Genomic DNA, 17,761 nt, shown 5'->3' with positions numbered 1-17,761 from the left:
GTGTCCCAGCAGTGCCTGCAGCAATCAGCCCTTAATTCTTAATCTTACTGAATTAATGCTTCTCTTTCTTAGACTAACAGCTCTAAATATATCTTTATATAACCTTCCACTCAGAAGCACAAAGAAATGTTAAACTGGAGCCAAGGATCATCTAAGGAGAAAATTATGAAACAGCCGCCTATGTGTGCTGCTACTCAATTAACATCTTAACATATGCCATGTTACATTGTCTGGCTTGGCTCACTGTGATAAAGAAGTAAAATGGCTGTAAAAGCATTTCAATTAAATATTTAGAAAGCAGAGCTGCACGAGGTTGAAACTTGTTTGAATTGGCAAAATGACGACTATCCATACTGCTCAGCTACTGCCGTAAGAGCTCTAGCCCAGGGCACCGAGAAAGCAAAGCACACCCCGGCCATGGCCCTGCACCCCGGGGCCAGGAACCCCCTCCCATCCTCACCTCTCACCCCCGGGCGTGCAGCAGCCAAAAACCAGGAGGCTTCTGATGCCACCTAGGGGCTCTGTCCCTGCCTGCACTGCTCCCTGCCCCGGGAGAATCCAGTGTCGTGCCCCAGACACCGGGCACTTGAGCCTCGCACAAACACAGCAAACAGAGGCGAAACATTTAATGCAAGACAAATTAGATCTTTCAGGATTCAAATGCATTTATATTTTTATTCCATATAAAAGCCACAGGGACCACAATTGCATCCTAAAAGCACATGAAGTATCACTATTTCCCTGAAGTATAAAAATAGAGGAAATGCAGAAAAGTGTCCAACTCTCAGGCCTCAAAAAGTAAACAAAGCAAGAATTCACCAGCTGGTAAATATTGTCTCTTTCGGTCTGAAGGCAGATCCCTCCTCAATCCCAGGCAAACCACCCTTCTCAGCAAACCCAGGAGGCAAACGTTCAGCAAGCCAATAAAACAGTGCAACAAGAAGGGTGAGCTGCAACTACTTCACCCTCCCTGTAACCTAATCCATCTCCTTCCACTCACCAGAAAGAATCAGCCAAACCAGTTTTCCATCACACATAAGAAGGAGCAATGCTATATCACAGTGCTGAAAAGCATAGTGGTTCAGCATGCCTTGAAGTTAATGCAGGTTAAAGTGTGTCAAACATGTGACTTCAACACTTGTTACTAAAATAAATGCACTTAAAATAGTTCATAGAGAATAAAAATTTAATCCCTTCACCATTTCTGACACTATGATCATTTTATGAGTATAAATAATGCCAACTATACAAACAGCTGAACAAAGAAGGAAGATGAGACTGCTAACGAAATGCCCAAGTCTCAAATGTAGCCCATTGTAATGAACTGCCAAGAAATAATTAGCCAGCAGACATCAGAATACCTATGTCTGAAACGTAGGTCTATAAACATCTCTTTCTGCTCTCTGAAGAAATGTAGTTGCATTCAATGCTAAAGGCTTGTTCCACTATTCTTAAAATAACTGGGAAGAACTTGCAACAACCACACACTGCCAGGTGCTCTATTCCAACAAGACAGTCATTTAAGTTCCTGGGGTTGGGGTTTTTTTTACATTTATTTAAATTCAGTATATTGCCATAAGTTACAGTAATGAACTCTGAGAAGAGACAAAGAAAATGCTTTTACACAGCTCTCACCCTCGTTCTTTCAGCACTGCTCTGAATTAAAATCAGTGCATATTGTTACATTCAGGCAGGAGATTCTTTTCCAAGGATGCAGTGCCCTCTGTACAGGATGTGGGAAGATAATATGACTTCAGAGGAGAGCATCCTGTATTTATTACTAACAACCTACAATCTCAAAAAAGTATAACGAGAAAAGATTATTTCAGAAGAAATTTCATTTCATGAATGTCCCATTGAAAGCAGAAAGTTGGAAACAGTCACTAGACATGCAGGTTTGTGGCTACAGAGCAAATCATCCATTGCAACAATTCACATATTCCACAATGAAAACTGCTGGGTTTTGAAACTAAGTACAAAAAAATAAATCAACCTTTGGTTGCTTCACAATCCAATCTATACATAGCTAAGAGATCTGCTGTGCTATTTTCAGCTGAGGTCACCAGAAGCCCCATCACAACATTATTACTTAAGGGTCTGAACTGGAGGCACTGTAAAGCCAACTATGAGACACTGGGATTTTACTCCAGCCTTTGTCCCACATAGCTCCAACAAAGGATGCCTAGTGAAACCAAGGGGGTGACACTCCCCAGCAGAACTTAAAAACCAAACAGGAAATTCAGTGCATCTACAATACACACGCACAAAATTGTTTCTCTTCCATGACTGCAGAGCCAGGTAGCTGGGGAGGAGGAGGAAGGCAGCACCTTGCTGTGCATCACAGCCTGCCACAGGTCACAGACCTGATCCTCTACTGCCTTTCCCTTGGGAAATGGTGGCTACAGACACCTGATGGCAAAGCAAAACAATATTCATGTGAGAAAACAGGAAGAGTTCTACACTCTGCTTACAGGTAACACACACCCAGCAATGTACAAATCTGCACAGCGCTGAGTTTACTGTACATAGCTCAGAGCTCAGCTGAATCCAAGAGAACAGCTCCCAGTGTCAGCAGCTCTGCAGCAAGGCTTTCCCAGCACACGTGTTTCCCAATGCTGGCACAGGTGCCTGGATGGCAGATTTAAGCCTGTTCATAAAAACTGGGTTTCTTCTTCTTTATTTCACATTATTTCCTTCAACATTTTCAAGACCCACAGCTATCCTAGTTACATTCTCTTAACAGAGAGATTTGCTGCTACTGGTTGTACCTCTCTATCTCCTTATTCATTCGACACCCAGGGGCTGTCATCTGGTTTGCAGTGCCACAACCCAGTCCCATCCAAGCTCTTCTGTGGCTTTATCCTGAGGGAGCAGATGAGACCCCCTTGCCCTGCAGAGCCCCACAAGAAGCCAGCAGCCAGACAGTGCACACAGCCATCCCCTCCCCAAAACCTGCAGGGCCAACAGCTGCCGGTGTCCCTCTGCCAGCCGGGAAAAGAGCCCCAGCCTGCCAAGACGCTGCCATCTCAATGCTCCCTGGGCCTGGCACACACTGGAAGCAGAGGAGCAATCCAGGGGCTGCCCTAGGCCTTTCACAGACTCTGCACTGAGGAGACCCAGCTTAACCTGCAGGGTTTCCCTGGCACACTCTTTGTCCCTCCTCCATGCCACAGATATCCTTCTCCCCCCTCCACACTGAACAGCTCCCCCCATAGGTATCAGCCTGTCCTTCTGCAAACAAATTCAGCTTGTATCTAGCCCTCTCCTGCCAAGGCTGCTTGCAACATCCTATTACCCCTGCTTCTGCCCTGATTTCTGCACACATGCATTCCTCCTTCTCCTTGCTCCTTCTTCTCTCATGGCTGCCCACCACACAGCTCCTGTGTACCCTTTTTTCCACTTGAGGAACCTGTACCCGATTGCTGACTCCCATGGAATGCAACTCTTCCAACCTCTTAGGTTTCCCTGCGCTGAGTAATGCCCTGAGTATCTACATGCACTCTCCAAGCATCTGCCCACTAAAAGGGTCACTCACTTCTTTCCTGCTAGATGGGCATGGCTTCACTGCCACAGGAAAGGCAACTTCTCACCAACTTGTGCCATGGTGCTCACTGGCACATCTCAGAACCCTCTCCTGTCCTTGACTTTACCATCAGGTGAAAATTTAAAGCTGAACACATACATGCAGGATGAACATACAGCCTCCCATCTCAGAGGACTCCCCCTTGTTCAGCTTCCACAGGTTCTTTCAGGCATCCATCCTTCAGCCTTGCACCTGCACCGAGGCACTTCTCACTCACCTCTGCTCAGCAGCTTCAACCCACTCTTGACACAGAAGCTCTGGTCTCTGCAAATAAAGAGCTGCAAGTAGCCAGAAGACTCTTGCCTATCTCAAATGCCAGTTCACTGAATGCTAAAGCTGTGTAACTCATCAGCTTTCCATACTCTGCTTCTGGGGGTAAGAAAAAATAATCTATGTGGCACTTTTTAAAATGGTTTTAAACCCTAAAGTAGGATCTTTAGTAGGAAGAGTTACAAACACGTGCTACTCCAATTCTTAAGGATTTTATGAAAAGTAGTTTAAACACAACTGCACTCACTCCTAGGTGGAAAATTAACTTTGTCCAAGAGGTACCTTACATGGCCCTGCAGGGCAGGACTGGCTGCTCCCACCTGGATCACATTTGCAGCTCTGGGGCATTTTCCCTCAGGCCAGCCCAGCTCCACAGCAGCAGCAGCACAGAGCTGCAGGGCAGCACTGCAGAACCTGCAGTGTGGGCAGGCCAACACCATGCACTCCACCCCACACTCTGCCTCCTTCCCTGCCTTCTGACCAGCATTTAACACCCCACAACTTCAGGGTCAGTTCTCTGTCCTCAGAACAGGGAGCAATGTGTGCAGCCATCCTACTTCTACAGGCAATGAGGGGGACAGGACCCAAAAACCTAACAGCTTAGCCATTTTCTTCTCAAGCAACACACCTGCTTTGCAGGCACAGCATCATCCATAGGCATTTTGATACCTGTTTCAGGAGTTTTCATATTGTCATGGTGTTCTTTTGAAAATGCAGCAGAGGGCATGTCACCTGTCCTAGTACAAAGTACTGAAGCCACAGCCACACAGGCCACTGAGTTTAGCACCCTATTCAGACAATTTACAGAACACCTGCATGGATTCATTATTCACAGCACGTATATTCTAAACATCCCAGGGAGCTGCACAGTTACACCACAATTTATTTAGTAAAAGAGTCAAAACCAGAAAAGGCTGTGCTTGATTAAATCTAGATCAGATTTCAGAAAAGCTGCACTACACTTCTGACTTTCCAAAAATCATAACAGCACAGAATTATATTTCAGATGTACGTAGACAGCTCTACAGAAGTACTCACCAGCGTAACAGCACTGTTGACATTTACCTATAGGCTACCACATGTTTTCAGCACCTAACAATCCACTGAATTATGCTTCTGCAAAAGTCTCACGCTAATGGTACCCACAATTACTTGTCTGAGGGGTCCTTCCAGAAGCAGACAGTGTTTAAGAGCCCTACAGAATTGACTGGTCTGGATTTTCATTCCTGTGAATCACATCATGCGTAAACATTGCAGCAGGAGAGCAGATGTCCACATTACGAGAATGAAAATGTCCATTCCTGATTAGTAACACAGTTTGATTTCAATTTTCACAGTGAACTATATGCTGCTTTGCCACTCCTTTGCTCAAGAGCTGAACTAATCAAGTCAAAACTGCAACTCACCTTTCTGAGTTTGACAAATTCCAGAAGAATACAACACACTCAAGCTATCTCCAGATCCTACACTGGGCCTCAAAACCTACATTTACCACAAAGCTACTGCTATTTAAAGCACTCAGCAGTAACTAAGAACTTTACTAAAGTGACAAGAATCACTGCGAAGTAACAAATAATTAATAGTCCTGCACTGCAAACACCCATTGCAAATATTTTCACCCTGAACAGCTGGAGCTGCTCACTGACAGCATCCCAGGGCATACATGGGTGACTAAGCGTTCACAGAGGGGCATCCACACACGGAACCATGTGGTTTTCAATTAAGTTACAAGGTTCACCAACTTGATTGTACAAACCATAGCAATTGATGAGTCCACATTCCTACCCTTCCAAGAGAAGGAAGCTGCTACCAAGAAAGATGCAGTCCATGCAGACACGTTCCATGAAAACCAAGTGGGGACTGCCTAAACTCACTGGTACTAAACAAAACAAAGTATTTTGTTTCATGTCTATTCTTAGCCTTAGAGCTCAAGACTATGATAATTTTTTTAGCTGCTATTAACCAAAAACTGACTACTCAGAGTGTATTCAGGCATGGATCTACAGGGTAATCAGACACCTGGCTTCTACTCAGAAGTTACCAATAACAGAGAGGTGTCTGGATATCCTCATGGATCACAGAATTAATTATACAGGTTACCAAATCTTAAGGGTCAGCATTTTTGCTATTTTTTGCATGATAAAATGATGCTCAAGATTAATTTTTAACTGAAGATTCACTATAAACTGCATTTAGACAAACCTTTGTCCAGCGTAATTAAACACACACAAACCACCAGTATTTCCAAATATTTCAATTGATTCAGCAAGTTATCTCCCAACAACTAACAGATTATGCTCAAAAATCTTCCAGAGATATTTCTTGCATTTTAAAACTATATCTACCATTCCCATTTCACTCACTTGTTGAATGGAAGAGACAAATACTTTTCCCTCAGCTGCCATTTAATTTCACAACTTTTTAGGAGTCAGTGATTGAACTATAGCACTGGAATCAAGCATAATGAAGGTAATGCTGTAGAGCAGGTTCCTGGAGCCAAAAGCAGGCTTAGCTCTTCAGCAAAATGTGGTTCCAGGTGTGCAGCTTCCAATTACTGCCACTGAGTAACTTGACAGTCTTTTAAATATCAACTAATTAATTTAGTTTATATGGCCACTAATAGCAATTGTAGGCCCTCACCATTTATCATGCTAAAAGGCTTAATACAGAAAGAAAATCAAACCATAAAATTGACCAACCTTTTATACACCCTTAATGAAAGGAATTTTGTCACATTTTGTCAGAACTTGGATAAAAAGTTTCTGTGGCATAGTCTGACTCCTGCAAAAATATTTCAAGATTATTTTTAGCCCTTTCTTCAGACAGTCCCATCCTAGCAGAAGGAGCTTTCACCAAGGGCTGGCTGGCCTCACAGGTGCCTCACCCACAGCTACCAGGTTCCACCGAAGCAGCACAAGGAGAGCAGAGCAATCAGGAGCTTGCACAAAGCATCTGCACCCAGCTGGGAGCGGGTGATGCCGAGCACCAAGGAGCACCACAGCTCTCCTGGGAACGGCACCCTGGGTGCTCTTCCCAAGAACCCTCAGCACACACAGCAAACTCGTCCTGAATGTCCAGCCCTGAAGCAGACACCTCGAGTCTCAGTTTCTGATTGCCTCCCGACACTGCATTCACACAGGATCCAGAATCCCTTTGCAGAATTCTCTTCCCAATTTAACAAGCACCCAAGCCTCTCAAGTACCTTCCTCCACTGAACTAGCAATAAAACTAACATGTGGTTCTGAAAGAAGGAGCTGTCACATTTTTTTCAGAGCAGATTAAAAAACAAGACTAAAATTCCATCCACAAAAAATATTAAATAAATGTTAAAGCTTTTCAATTTAGAGGCCTTCAATGAGTTACCACTTGTGGCAGTAAGTAACTGCCTTCCCAGCCTGTATTTTAATGTAGCTGAGGTTCTGAAGAGGAAGGGAGAAGGCACACAGGGATATTTCCACTGAGGTCACAAAGACTACTCCAGGTATTTTCAAGCGATTTCTAAACAAGGGCAAGAAGGAAGTAAGGCAAACACAGGAGAACAAGCTGCCCATCCTATTATCCAGCACACTTTTTTTTACACACTAATTTTTGTTTGTCTAAAGGATGCTCATGTTGATACTTACAAGGCAACCTCATTCATACTGAGAAAAAGTTCCACCAGTTTGCACTGCTGATCACTTTAAAATCAGTATAACCCACTCCTTGATATGCAAAGCCACAAACTGTAATTTCTACTGTCCAGTGCAATCTTTTTCACCCACAGGTGTCCCAACAACCACATAATGGCACTTAGGAATTTCTGACTGAGAAATACAGATTGCCTGCATGCAATCTGTATCTTTGAGGCCATCCATCATGGACCTTGACATTTAACCACAGACTTTCTCTCAGGGAGAGATACAAATATGCCTCATTTAATAAACAAGTTCTCCCCAGGAACAAGATTTTCTTCCCAAACTTGAAGCACCTGAGAATGGGCAAGGGACAGCACTCCTAGCCAGCTCCAGGGAAAAGCTGAGTGAGACTCATGACAGTGGAGGAACACAGGGACACCCCCAGACAGCCAGGGACACACGTGCTGCCCTGGAGCAGGCAGGTGCTGCCCTTGCAGGGTGGCTGTGGCTTACAGCTGGTCACACGAGCCATGGGACAATGATGGGACAATGCCACTCACCGGCTGCAGGTGCCACCAGCCAGAGCCGCCCCATCCCCGCTCCTGCAGCAACGCCGGCCTCCCCACCCTTTGACAGGCACACTGTCACCACAGCAACCACAAGCAATTAAAAAGAAGCCACAAGGAAAATATTTGGGAAGTTTTGAATAGTTTTTTTCCCACTGTCTTAATGACTAAACGTTCAACAACACAAAACACTGGGCAGCTTACTGATGGCACAGCAGCTGATAACAAGCATCCTACTTGGTGAGAGATAATCCTTTTTCCATTAAATCAAGAAAGCATTAAAATTGAGATACTGGCTAACTCCATTTAGAACAAAACAAAACAAACCCTTGAAATTCCCAAAGATCTAATGAAACACCTCAAAACATCCCACCACTTCCAGAATTTTTAGATTTAGGGGATTCTTCTCACTGGCTTGAAAGCACCAATTTGTGCTGGCCTTTTGACAGGCTCTTTCTGGGTGACAGTGCACTCACTGCTTTTTCACCTATTCAATTTATCTTTTGAATCATCTGCTGATAGCTTTGTAACACACAGTCCAGCATTCTACCTGGACTGCTCCAGAGGGAGGCAAGGAAGCTACCTCCCTGTCCTTGTCACCACAGTTTAAAAATAAAGAGCTCCTTATTTATATATGAGGTTTTGTAATATTAGATATTAGAAAGGCTTGAACCAAAAATCCAAATTTGGATCCTGATCTGAATTTTGCAGCTCTGGCCCTTCTCCAAATACTTCTGTTTGGCAAGCAGCTGAGTAGAGTAACAAGAGAAGGCAACATACATAACTTATGGGATCTGTATAAAAACATTAAGCTCAACCCCTGCTCTCAAAACTATACACACACAGAGAAAAAGACTAACAAAACCACCCTAAGCTCCAATTAATTAAAAGATTAATCATTGCTTCAGTAGAAGTCTGATCACCCCAACCTGAGCAGTACTGTCATCTCACCCAATTAAACTACTTTTTCTTATTAATTTATACAGTATCCAGAAACTTTTAGGGGGAGTTTCCAAGTGTTCTTTTCAGGTAGAGATTTGGATTCCTACTTGCCAGTGGCATACAGACCCATGTAAATAATGCAGAACTCTCCTAAATGGCAAGCAACCCAGCTACAGAGGCCTGGGATGACAACCCTGCAATTCTGTGCTTATTAAGGACTCATTAGAACTGCTGCACTGAACCACAATGTCACACCATCTGACTTGCTTCAGCGAAGAAACTCCTGCAGTGGAAAGTAAAATGTTTATGAAACAAGGAATTCTGTATGTTTGATGCTGTGAAGTCAACAACTGCATGCACCCCAAAGGATTCCAAGTGAACAACAGTAAAACGTATCCAAATCTTTTATTACATGAACAGTGCTTTTCCCCGCCATATAGTTTTTTAGATTCTATTGTTTCAAGAAACAAACAAAACCCAGAAATAAGAGTGAAAAATCCACTCTTCCTAAAAGCAGGTTTATAAAGACCTTTTTTCTGCAAAGCTATTCCCTCCAACTCAGAGCCAGGATATTCAATAAAACCTCAGCTCTGTTCTCCAAAGGTTACATAAAGGTCACCATTCATTTTACTCGGGTTTATTTTCTAACCTTGTAAAAAGGCCTGCAGACCAAATTGGCCTGCACACCTGCTGACCTAGAAACTGCACCACAGCGGTGGCCGTGCCCCGTTTTGGAAAGCTGCTGCTCCTGCCACGCCGCTGGCACCGACGGCTGCGGCGCTGACCTGGGCTGGGCCAGCAGCACTGCATGCACTGCAGCACCACAGCACAGCGCCTGCCCTGCTGAGAAGGAATCCTTCCGGGGGCTTCCGCGCAAAAGGAGTGTCCCGCACACGGGAATGTGCAGTGACAGATAAAGGGGTACCAGGCCCTCGTTCAGAGGAGTGGAAGGTTTCTGAACAACCCACAGAGGCCGTCTCCAGGAGAAGTCAAGTTGAGAAAGGGATGTACGATTTATTTTACCCAATTAATGAGTTCTGCACCACAGATGGTTACACCCTGGTTTAAAATTTGTGTGCTGTGAGAGAATTCGGCACATGAAGTGATGGGATGGATTGTTCTATGGAAACATCTTTTCTAGGAGCTAGCCCTCACCTCAGAAATGCCTTTCTTTCCTCCACAATAACTACGCGGGAACTTGTACAGAACCAGGCGGAGTGAAATGAAACAAATTCCACTTTCTGTTCCAATCCATTTGGGGAAGCAGAGTGTGAAGGAGAATGACAAGCTGCTAAATGCTTTGTCCAAGGAGGGGTGACCTTCCCTGAAATCACCATGAGCCACTCTAAATTACAGTCCACAGTTCAATTTTTTCCTGTGTATTTGACTGCTTATACATCATATCAGGAAACACATTCAGGACAGGCAAACCTTACCAACACCTGGAATCACTGGAACCAAGAAGCCAGGGAAAACTGAGTCAGTGACAAGAAATCTCTGCAGTTTTACACTCTCAGCATCTCTCAGCTAAGGGGCTCAAGGTACTTTTTCAAAGCAGATAAACACACTTCTGATGTTGCATAGATTAAGTGAAGTGAGTGCAGCCTGTACACCTGTCAATGACAATTATTTGATTTTCTTCACAGAAATCAGCGATCTGTCATTGAAGAATTATAACCTGTGTTTCCCACCTCCATCAATGAATTAACCAGGATGAAGGAGGGAATGATGGCCAATGCATTTTGGGCTGGGGGCACAGAATAACCACAAGTACTCTGTAATCAGAGGAAATTCGGAGTTCTCCCAGTTTTGACAGGCTACTTAACAAAATACCGAAGGTTATGTTACGGTTTTTTTCCTCTTACTTCAGGTCTCCCTCTTGCAAGCTACAAGAAAGAGAGAAAATGCAGATGGATTGGTTGACACATTAATCCAACCTGACTCAAGAAACACTTGTTTTAAAAAAATACATACAGAAATTTCAACTGCAAAAGAAAACTACCAAAAAGGTATATCCATCTGCATTTGCTAAAAGCCTGAAACACATACCCTTTAAGATCCCCTCTTCATTGCCAGGCATTTTATTAAAAATATCAAGTCAATCAAAATTAATTTTTATTTAAAATATCAAGTCATTATTTTTTTCTGCTGACCTAACTATATAAATAAGTAGCAATTCCTATTATGAAAAACCTCAATGGCACTTCCCAAGTTGCAGAACATTTGCTCTGCCAACAGCTAAGTGATGATCCACGCTTGCTGACAATGCCTAATGAGGAGTGATGGATGCAACTGCAGGAGGGAGCAGGAATGTTTTAAGCCATAAAAAAGAATGGAGCCTTCCAAAGATTAGAACCCATCGGTGTTACAATCAGCTAATCTGGTTTTCTAGCACAATAACGAGAGCCCAAAAGTACCAAGGGCACAATTCACCTCCTACTCCTCCTTCAACATGAGACAAAGTGGGCATCAGGACACAATTTCAGCACTGCCCAGACTCACTCATGTGGTTTTCCAATACAACTTGTAGCCAGAAGAGTGATTGGAGGACAAAAAATTATGGGTCTGAAACCCACAGCCACGTCCAGCCTGAAATGGCTGCAAATGCAGTGCTTTGTGTTTGCCACTCCACACTGCCTGCTCCTCAGCTTGGTTTACACATGAGACACTGGGGCGGAGAAGGAGAGAAATTAATCTCTCAAGCAGAATCGCTATATTCAAATCCTAACAGATGCCTTTAGGACAAAAAGAGCTGAGATGCAGGCAAGGTGAAAGAAGCTGAGGCCAACCCATGCACAGATGTAAGCACCAGATTACTATTTACAATGGTAAACAAGTGCTCATTGCAGAACCATCACTAGTCATTTGCAACAGTGAGCAAGAAAACAAACCTGTCTGCTACTTCAGTGTTCACAGCTACTGGATTTTGGATTAATACAGTGAGCAGAGGGATTAAATTGCCTAAAACTGTTGGTCTTCTTCTTTTATGCCAGCGATGACAGACCCTCAGCTGACACCATCCTCCCTTGGCCATCTCTGCATCTCAATCCTCGTGCCACGCTGCTTTTACATCCATACTTCATTAGCTGTCTTCAGCTGTAAGACATTCCTTGGCAAGTCAATGTGATACTGAGGAGACTCTGCCTTCACCACCATATGTTTGGGTACAGAAACATCATATACAAATAACACACATTTGGTAATACAGTACCCTCACCCAAAGAAATAAGTGAAACCCCATTAGTCTATATGCTCAGACAGCTGACTAGGGAGGTTTTCCCGCCTTGGGCTCCAACGTCTGGACAAAAAGCTATTAATAAATATGAAAGCTTTAACGAATCGAAAGAGAAATAAAACCAGGCAGATTAAGGCCCAGTGTCCAGCGAAGACCAGGGCAATTTACAAACCCGCCCATGCTGACACTAATCAGGCAGGCCGGGCTCCCAAAGACGTGTTCTCTCTGTCTAGACTTCTAATCCGTCAATGGGAAAAGACATCCAGTATTATTTCTGCCCGCTTCACCCACACCGCAAGAACACATCCAACCGCCTCAGCAGCTCACGCACGCAGCACCAAACAAAACCAGACACCACTTTGCCTCATGTGTTCCAGTGGGGCAGCAGGACACAAACACAGACAGACAGTGATGAGCTGCAATTGCTGTAACCAAATAGCAGTTAAATACCTGGATATGATGTTGTAATGCAAATAAATACTTCCTGATTTGTTTTTAAGCACTCTTTTATCTTCCCCTCCTCAGCTCAAACTAGTGGTCACCTTATATGCCAAAAAACACCCCAACAAAAAAAACAAACCCAAACACAACAGACTGGACACCTAAAAAGCATAAGTCTTTTAAGTCTTCAGTACCAATACTGACCATGCCTGCAAATGTAACCAGCATGGCTTAAACTATTGTTTCAATTTAAGGGACTCCACATGTACACAATTACTTAATATGTTTTTGTCAAACTACATTTTAATTTAATAAACAGAATAAAATAAGTATGAGTTGAGATAATTAATAGCTCATTGTCCCACTCGTGGCCTGCATCAGTCTCTATATTTATATTTGTCTGTGAAGTGGCGGGACAAGCACAGACTTGTTTGTGATCCTCAAGTCCAGTATTTATGTAGCTGCTATATTTTGCTATACTATTTTCACTGACAATACAATCCAAAGACTGAAACCTTTTAAAAAACAAACCAAACAAAACAAAACCAAACAAACAACAAAAAAAACCAACCAAACAAACAAAAAAACAACAAAACCAAAACAAAAAAAACCCCTGTAACAAACACAACCAACTAAAAGCCTCCAACCACTATGTACAAACATGTGCAGGAAAAAAGGACATGGAGGGAGAACAACAGAGAAGAGTACTGAGCTGGATGTGCTAAACCTGCTGGGAAGCAAAGGGGGAACTGAATGCACCAACCTGCCAGCACATGCAACTGCACGGCAAGGGAAGAGGGGAGGAAGAGGAGGGAAGGAGAAAAGAGGAAGAAGCTCTGCTCTGCACATCACATCTCATTCTGTTACAGCAGTGCACTGCCATTTTCAACCCGGCCTTCCACAACCTCTCCTGCTGTTTATCCACCACCAGCACTGAACAGAGAGCAGGGCCCAGCGTGCTCCAGTTCAGGAGACTTTCCACTGTTTATTGGGGCACAGTGTGCTCAACACCCCCAGCAGTGCTCCTCATCCCTGCTGCACCCAAACACCAACCACATGTCCAGGAAGATGGAAATCCACATTAAACTCCAACCTCAAAGGAAGACTGCTTGATCACAATAGAGAAACACAAGATTTGAAAACATCAAAAGAAAAGGTCTTCTTACAAAAAAATAACCTTATCTTCAAATACTGCATTTCAACAGCACAACCTGCAGGGAATGGATGCTGCCTGAGAGCAGCAGGGAAGCTGAAGCCCGGTGCAGAAGCAGGTGGCCAGGAGGAACACTGTGGAGGTGAGGAACGCCTGTGCAGCAGCAGGAGACAGGGCTGCAGGTGCTGGGAAACCTCTGCCGGCCACAGGCACCTGGCACCAGGCAAGCCAGTGACCCGGGGCAAAACGCTTCATTCCTCTGCACCAAACATGGGCTCGGGCTATTCACCAAGTTCACCTGAATCAAACTAGCTGTTTTCATTTCAGAAGCTAACCTATGTGCTCTTTTCCCTTGAAAAGAAAAGCCACAATAAAAGCAGAGGTTTTACTTAGTAGCCATTTTGTCTTCAACTTGGACATGATACCTCCTAATCTGAATGCAATGTAAACATGCTCTCCGAGGCTCATTTCCACACAGCACGTTCATGCAAAGAGAAGGAAACATGAAAAGACCATCACTAAATACCATGATAAATTAGGAGGTGTGAAGATTTTATGATCCAAAAAGACAAAAAATTCTGCAGATCATATTCCTTCTCTAGGTCACATTGCAGAGAAGACCAAAACAAAAGGTAGCAAGTGAGGATGAAGGAGAATGAACTATTATTTACTGTTTAAATAAATAAAAACAAAACAAGCACCATCCCAATAATAAAAGCAATTTCAGTATGCCATACAATAAAAAAAATCTGAAGGCAAAATTATATTTAGATTCTCTTTATTTTCTAGTGACATCCATTCAAACCACACAATCTAACTGTAATATGACGTAATATGCAAGGTTGATCAGTATGTTTTTATTGGGATGAGTTTATGTATAAAATACACATGGTGTTTGTGTGTATAAAGGAAAACGTTACATGAGTAACCTGTATTTACAACTCCCAACTTTCAGTACTCTTTACCAGTGCCCCCAGCCAAAAGCAGCTTTTAAAAACGTACGTAAAATACAAATGCTGCAGGTGACAGCCTCTTGCAGCTACAAAAAAAAAACCAAAAAAAAAAAAAAAAAAAAACCAAAAAACCAACAAAGTGCTCTATTTGTACCAACCTAAACGCGGTTCACCTCGTTCCACCAATACACATGAAATAAAATTCTTAAATAAAATGCTGATTTACTAAGAAATTGAATTTTTAGGGGAAAAAAATCAACAAAAAATAACCTGGATTCCTATGCAGAAACTTGAAAAGCATCGTGAGCTCCAGCCAAAACTGCATTTGAACTGCCTGCCTGGGACCTCAGAAGAGCAGAGCTTTACAGGAGGCTGGACAATCGCACCCTTCCTGCCCAGCTCCGCATCCCCCGCTGCACCGGCGGCTGCTGGGCGCTCACGTGCGCGCTCCGAACGCGGCCGGGAGCGCCGCGGGCCGCGCAAGATGCGCCCGGCTGCAGCGCCCGCGGCAGGTGACCCGAGCCCCCCGCCCAGCGCAGCGGGGCAGCGCCGCCGCCCGCCCGCGCACGGGGCCGGTCCTGCCCGGGCGGCACCGGCCGCGACCCCCGCCCGCGAACACGCGTGTGCTCCGCGCTGCCGCACAAAGGGGCCGCGCCCCCCCCGCGCCCGCGCAGCCCCCTGCCCTTCCCCCGCTCCCCCGGCCCGGGGCCCGGCCCTTACCAGATGGAGCTGCGGATCTTGTGCTGCAGCGCGCTGGCCTCGCCGCCCTGCAGCCCCGGCACCAGGGCCGGCAGGGCCCCGCCGGGCGCGGGGGTGCCGGCGAGCCGCCGCGGCGGCTGCCCCCCCTCCGGCTGCTGCTCCTCGGCCATGGGACGCGAGCGGCGCTGGCCGCACTAGGCCTCTGCCGCAGCGCTCGAGTGAGTCGCCTTCCCCCGCTGCCCGGGGGACATCACGGGCGGAACCCGTCCCGCCGCTACGCCGCAGGATGGCGAGCCCGGCCCGCGGCTCGGCGCATGGCGCCCGGCCCCCGCCGCCCCCGCGCAGGGTCGCTCCGCGCTCCCCCGCCCNNNNCGACTGGGGCCGGGGGCGGCGAGCGCAGCCCGAGCGGGGGGGCGGCCCCTCCGTCAGCCCCGAGACCCCCGCCGCGGTGGGGAGGGGGCCGCGCTGCGCCCGGAGCGGCCCGGCGGCGCAAACAACACGTGTGTGCGTGCGTGTGTGTGTGTCCCGTGTGTCACGGCGCACACACCGCGCGGCACACGCCGCTGCCCGCTGGCCGGGCGCGCCGCAGACACGTGAAGGCGCTGCGGCGGCAGCAGCATTACATCAGCTGCGGCACCGCGGCCGGGTGCGCCCCGCAGCCCCCGCGCCCGGCCCGCCCTCCGCCGCGGCTCGTAACAAAATAACAAGTGCCGCCGTGCTCACATGGCGCTGAGGAAGCCAGACACCGGCACGGGCGGCGGTAGGCCGGGCCAGTGCTCGCCCTCGGGCTTCCTGTGTGTGTCCCTAGATATAAGTGGGGCCGGGTTGCCATTAGTCCCACCGGCCTTTACCCACAACCTTTCTGCGAAAACATTTTCCCAAAATTTAAATTGTGCAGCTACCGCGACTGCTTTCTCTGAACTACAGAAGCAAGCCATATTTCTGCTCCTTGGGATCGTGGCTTTTAATGAAAAAAGCCAGAGAAATTGCACAGCCTGGGATGGTGGACAGATAAATACCTAAATTCAAGGACGATGATACAAGGTGACCATTATTAAAGTCATTATTAGGAGTTGGACTCGATGACCCATGTGGATCCCTTCCAACTGGATATTCCATGGTTATTGTTTCTCTTCCCTCTAGGGTTATGGTAACAAAGCCTGCTCAAGCTGCCCCCCTGTTGCCCCTCTTATCCCAGCCACTCCAGTTCTGGTCTGTTCCCACTGGAATTCACACCTGGGACACTCAGCCCGCCCGGCAGGGACATGGACATGCAGGTACCCTGTCTGACACAAGGATGCAGTGACTCCCCAGCTTGTGCTGATCACAGAAAATGTGGGCTTAAAGGTGACTAATAATATAAATATACACATGGAGACACAGCACTGCTAAATTTAGGAGATGAGCATTTTGTCATCAACCAAAGGCCTTTCAAAAATAAATATTTGCTTACGTCTCCACTGCTCCAAAATCAGAACATTAATGGCTATGACAATGATGGTGATCTTCCCCTTACAAAACCTCTCATAAGAATAAAAAAACCTAAGCTTTCTTGTTTCCTTATTAAAAATGTTTTTTAATGATAATTTAAAATTTCTGAAGGTCATTTAAAAAATAACGAATAAATAAAAGTAAAAATTTTAATCAGAAGTAAACAGAAAAGTAATCTATTTTAAATCCTACCTGCTATGCATTTTGCAAGAAAACTACATCAGTATGCAAGTAAACTGGCACAGGAAGACAAGGGTGAATGTCCTTAGTGATATTTTTTAGTTTTGTGGCAATTTCCACTTAATAGCAACTGTATCAACACAACCAGGGTTGCTTCTGTTGAGATCTTTTGTTGGTCTCAGTCACATCTGGCTGATAAGAATTTAACCCACAAGGATCCAAGCCATAAAATCATTCTGGCCAACACCTATATATTGGCCCAGATTGAAACTGATGGCCCTACACCTCAGAATAAGGTTCAACAGACGTGCATCATGTTTGCAGGAGCACAGACCATTACAATAAATTGCAAAAAATACACATTATTTTAGTGTTGCTTTCAGTCTAAACCAGCAGCTGGAAGACAAGTTGATTATTTAGTTCCTCATTCATTTAGGTCCCAGACAAGTCCTTTTAATCATGTTTATTTACAGCTGTATGGGCATCATGTGACCCAAAAAAAAAAAACCCCAAAAATAAAAGAGTCACTTGTCATCTGCAATACCATGCCAGGCTGGCACCCAAAGGCCATCAGTGCCACCCTCAAATCACACCAGGTGTTTTAGGGCAGAATGGGATTAAACTGGCACAGAGA

At 45.4% G+C, this 17,761-nt stretch overlaps 1 protein-coding gene across 1 annotated transcript in view; it reads right to left on the bottom strand.

The window, feature by feature from the left end:
* Window positions 1-15,818, bottom strand: part of RFX7 (regulatory factor X7) — a 49,412-nt gene extending 33,594 nt beyond the window's left edge. Inside the window, exon 1 of the mRNA XM_041418653.1 lies at window positions 15,478-15,818. Within this exon, the coding sequence (XP_041274587.1) occupies window positions 15,478-15,626 (149 nt within the window). The 5' untranslated portion in view covers window positions 15,627-15,818. The remainder of the gene's footprint in view (window positions 1-15,477) is intronic.
* Window positions 15,819-17,761: the final 1,943 nt, after the last annotated feature.

Source organism: Onychostruthus taczanowskii, unplaced genomic scaffold (assembly GCF_017590055.1).
Source record: "Onychostruthus taczanowskii isolate IOZ18803 unplaced genomic scaffold, ASM1759005v1 scaffold6, whole genome shotgun sequence".
NCBI lineage: Eukaryota > Metazoa > Chordata > Aves > Passeriformes > Passeridae > Onychostruthus > Onychostruthus taczanowskii.
Note: the sequence above shows the minus strand (reverse complement) of the source record. Positions and strands in the feature narration are given on the sequence as shown.